Raw genomic sequence first — 4,470 nt, forward strand, 5'->3', positions numbered from 1 at the left:
CCAAAAAAGAAAAAGAAAAAAACCACAGTTAGGTGGTAGAAATCGGTCAAAAAAGGGCTATAGAATATCATCTACCATGCATATACAAAACTCTTTTTGAAAAGAATATATCTAATTTCGTCCTTTATTCAAAAAACAAAAAAAAGGAGAATATCTAATTCATATTATAATATACATGGCAGTTAATCATTGTTGGTATTCTATACTCTAGACAAGAGATTACTCATTCATTGTTACAAATTCCGTGTAACAGGCGCGTTGTGTGTCCTTTTCTTATGTTTGCCTCTTTTAAAATCAAGAAGTCCTTTCCTATTTCTAGTCCCTTCCATCCTGTGGTCTTGCACCACCTCTTCTCCAACTCAACCAACAAAACCCACCTCTCATTCTTCCTCTTCATAATCATTCTTTTCTGGCACATTTTCTCTGGTTGGAAGTAGAGACCAGAGGCCTCTCTCTCTCTCTCTGCCCCTTTTGTATTCTAAAGAAAACAACTTTTCTCAGAGGGCATTGAACTAGAGAGGACGAGGAAGACCAGAGTGGAACTCTTTTTCATTTTCTTCTTCGTGTTAAGGTGTGGAGTGTTAATTTTGCTTTGCCCTCCACCACCCTTAACACCTCTCTCTCTCTCTCTCTCTCTCTCTCTCTCTCTCTCTCTCCTTCACATTGTGAAGTATTGTTCTCTGTGATCCCAACAAATTAAGGGTCCCCTTTTGAAACCACCAATACAGTTACAGTATAGCTGTTCCTTTGGCAACCTGGCAGGTAATCACAGCCTGAGAAACCTAACTAATCCTCTCTCACATGTTGTGTCCTGATATCTTTTGGATGATAGATGAGATGGGTTTGTTGTTTTCTGATCAGACTTTTGATGTCTTGACCTGGTTTTCTGATATGTTTCAGATGATGGGTTTTGGATTCTGACACCTTTTTATTTGTTGGGTTTTTGAAGGGTTTGAACCAACACATTATTATCTCAAAGCTTCCAGAGAGAAGCTGCAGCAGATACAACTCTGGCCGACGATCACATTCTCTCAGGAGCCGGAAGAGCTGGTGGCCTTGGTCCTTGGTTTTCCGGTTTCGATTGGCCTCTGTTGATCGTTTGGTGCCACCCCATTGATAATGGTTAAAAACCCATGATCCAATGTGACTGAGTTTCTAAGTGGCGCAGCCTCAAAAAGCAATCAGAGCTTTAGTGTTTTGGAAGAAAACATTATTATCATAGATTATACAGAATACTAAAGCTTTGTTTGATCTTGAGGGTTCAGGAGGTTATCATATTCAGAATGGCAAAAATGAGTTGCTTCTCTCTGATTCTTAGGAAGAAGAAGAAGAAAGTTAAGGTGAGAATTCCAGAAACAAGTTGGTTCTTTTGATGCATTTGTGTTTTTTCTTTTCTGTTTTTCTGAAACTTTGTGATTTGCTCAATTTTCCTGTGTGAATTTGTCTAGGGAGATGATGAATCTGCGAAAGCAGGTGAAGTGGACAAGGCTATTAGGACTCTGCAACTCAGGCTTCAACAGCAGCCTGTGAAAACTGTGGAGGCTAATGGGTTGAAGCCTTCGAAAAGTTTTGGAGCCCTTATCCCTTATGGTGTTGACAAGAAACCTATCAAGAGTGACAAGGAGAAGAGCCCTGATAGCGTCATTGGGTTATGTGGAGCAGCATTTGAATCTGAAGATGAGCATGAAGAGAGCCCCATCAACTCTAATGGCTCTGATCTTCAGGCCAGTGAAGGCAATGTGGGTGAAGAGGTCTCATCAAGGAAGATGAGTCGCTGTGAATCTGATAAGGACTGTGGGAGAGGTGTGGTTAGAGTAGGAAGTGGGCATCTTAGTGATCCTGGGGTTGGGAAAGCAGAGTTTTGGGGTTCAAGAACGCTAACTCGGTCTTGCTCGAATTTGGAGACTCATAAGGTGGATGGAAAGATGCAGTCTAAGTTGCGTGTTTCGAAGAATCAGTCTTTTGATGAGAGTGTAATGAAGGATATTACTCCTGGAAGCCCTGCTTCTGTTAGAAGCCATTGCAGTGCTGATAAGGTGATGCTAAAGAAGCACTCTTCAAGCCAAGTGCTGCCTTCTAGAAGCAGAAGATTGTGGTGGAAGTTGTTCCTTTGGAGCCACAGGAACCTGCACAAATCATCATCCACTGCAACACCAAAGAAACTTTCCATCAAAACTAAGTTGAATAAGCAAGGCGGGTACTCTTCGGATACACTTGAACCAAACAGGGCTATGCAATTCGAAAAGTTGGAATCACCCCTATCATTTAATTCGATGGACAAAGGGAAGAACATCATGAATGATGACCAGAGCTGGAGCGGTTTTCAAATTGGATCCTCATCCTTTTGGCCACAGAACCAATGGGTTGCTTTCTCAACAGAAACATCCTCATCTTCAAGAGTGATGGACTGGATGAAGGATCTCGACACAACACCCTCCTCACTTCCATCAAACGAAGATGAAAATGAGGGAGTTGTCACTCCACAAACTCCGCCCTCTCCTCTAACTCCTGGATCAAGAAGCTCGACTTACTTCACTCGAGGTCCAGATGCCAACCTTTCAGACGATACACTGCATGCTAATACCATAATCCAGACTCTAAACTCTTCCTCAACAGTGGCTCACATCTCTAGTATGAACTTAAAAGCCATCCCCAACATTTCATGCTTCTGCAGCCTTCGATCAGTTAACTTGTCAAACAACTTCATAGGTATGCTACAGCAGAGAGGGAACAAAAATCCAAGTTAAAACTTTAGAATATATGTTTTGAGTTAATTAAGCGAGCTTGTTTTAACTGTTCTTCTGAATTTTGCAGTTCACATCACTCCAGGATCGCTGCCAAAGAGCCTTCACACACTTGACTTGTCCAAAAACAAGATCAGCTCCATTGAAGGACTGAGAGATTTAACCCGATTGCGAGTACTAAACCTCAGTTACAATCGGATTTCTAGAATTGGACGCGGTAATAAACCAAACCAGACCAGTTTTACAACCACCGATTTAATCTTTGAAATATTATTCCAACTGATCACTGACTCAATGTGGATTCAATAATGCCAGGGTTATCAGGCTGTAGCATACTCAAGGAGCTCTATCTTGCTGGCAACAAAATCAGTGATGTCGAAGGTCTACACAGGCTATTGAAGCTGACAGTTCTGGACCTGAGCTTCAACAAGATAACAACAACAAAGGCACTTGGTCAGCTTGTTGCTAACTACAACTCGCTACAGGGTCTGAATCTATTAGGCAATCCTATCCAGAACAACATTGGCGATGAGCAGCTGCGCAAAACTGTTGTAAGTCTGCTCCCAAAACTAGTCTTCCTGAACAAGCAATCCATCAAACCACCACGATCAAGGGAGGCAGTCACAGATAGTGTAGCCAAAGCTGCATTAGGAAAATCTGGATGGAACCCTCGACGAAAAACAGGCAAGAAGCTTACCCAAAGTTTTTCACTCACCAAAAAAAGGTCTGATTCCGTATCACCCAAGAAATCTCGATCATTTTCAAACCGTGGCCACAAGAGCACTGGCATTGCTAGTGTTGGACACAAGAGAATGCTCGAGTCCAAGAGCATAGCCAAAGTGTCATCAGCTGCGCTTCCTTCTTCATCCCATTAATTAGAGGCTTTTTCGTTGCAAAAACTTTGGTGTGCACACAAACATTCTAGGAGGGGTCTCTTTTCCTGTGTAGAGTGTCACTTCAAGTCTGTAGAGTTATACAAGACCCTAGTGGTTTCATGTAATTAGTTTTCCCCATCAGTTAAGAATATATTGTGCAGGTTGTAGTTATCCGAATATCATGTGTTCAACCGTAGTTGGCAATATACAACTGTTGTAGACAAGAAATTCACTCCTAGGCCACTTTGGACCTCATGTATATCTTGTAAAAGTCTCCATTCTAGTATTGAACAAAATATTGTCAAATGATTGAGAGCCAGATCTGGCTACAGTACTGTAAGAAGCAGATGACCGGCCATATCAATTTTGTTCCCTAAAAGGAAGATCTGCTAACATCAAATCTTATGTGGAAAGACATGCAAGGAAAATCATAATGCTTGCAAACGAAAGTAAAATCTTTGGCCATATCTTCCGATGACATCATCTTTATGTGAAGTCTGGCTTGGGACAACAATAGTTCTTGAAGCTTTTAACTTTCAACCTGATGGGGTCATGCCAAATTACTATATTCTTTAAGATACTCAACAAGGCTCGAAGCTTAAAAGATCACTTTGGAGCTAAATTTCATTGTATTATTTCTTCTAAAAAAAAGAAAAAAGAAAAAGTATACGAAATCTACAGAAAGAAAAACAGCTTTACTTGAGATCAAACAGCTCTGTTTTTAGTAAATCTGTGTGCTTTAGCAGTATCAGTAAGCCCTGGTGCACATTCTTCCGAGTTGATCCTTCCATATATGATCATCTCATCGTCATTCATTCTGGCACCACTAACCAAAAGATATGAAATCTCCT

At 41.1% G+C, this 4,470-nt stretch overlaps 1 protein-coding gene across 1 annotated transcript; it reads left to right on the top strand.

Moving 5' to 3' along the window:
- Positions 1-1,283: 1,283 nt before the first annotated feature.
- Positions 1,284-3,959, top strand: LOC101301594. Its single transcript, XM_004301881.1, has 4 exons — positions 1,284-1,340; positions 1,449-2,709; positions 2,815-2,961; positions 3,060-3,959. The coding sequence occupies exons 1-4, from the start codon at positions 1,284-1,286 to the stop codon at positions 3,617-3,619; spliced, it is 2,025 nt and encodes a 674-aa protein (XP_004301929.1). The 3' UTR covers positions 3,620-3,959.
- Positions 3,960-4,470: the final 511 nt, after the last annotated feature.

The sequence above is a fragment of the Fragaria vesca genome, linkage group LG5, assembly GCF_000184155.1.
Source record: "Fragaria vesca subsp. vesca linkage group LG5, FraVesHawaii_1.0, whole genome shotgun sequence".
NCBI lineage: Eukaryota > Viridiplantae > Streptophyta > Magnoliopsida > Rosales > Rosaceae > Fragaria > Fragaria vesca.

Excerpts from the sequence above, each read along its gene's own strand:
- LOC101301594 (XM_004301881.1), top strand. The coding sequence starts at position 1,284 with ATGGCAAAAATGAGTTGCTTCTCTCTGATTCTTAGGAAGAAGAAGAAG. Across the intron at positions 2,710-2,814 it reads CTTGTCAAACAACTTCATAG|TTCACATCACTCCAGGATCG; the intron begins GTATGCTACAGC and ends TGAATTTTGCAG. Across the intron at positions 2,962-3,059 it reads GATTTCTAGAATTGGACGCG|GGTTATCAGGCTGTAGCATA; the intron begins GTAATAAACCAA and ends CAATAATGCCAG.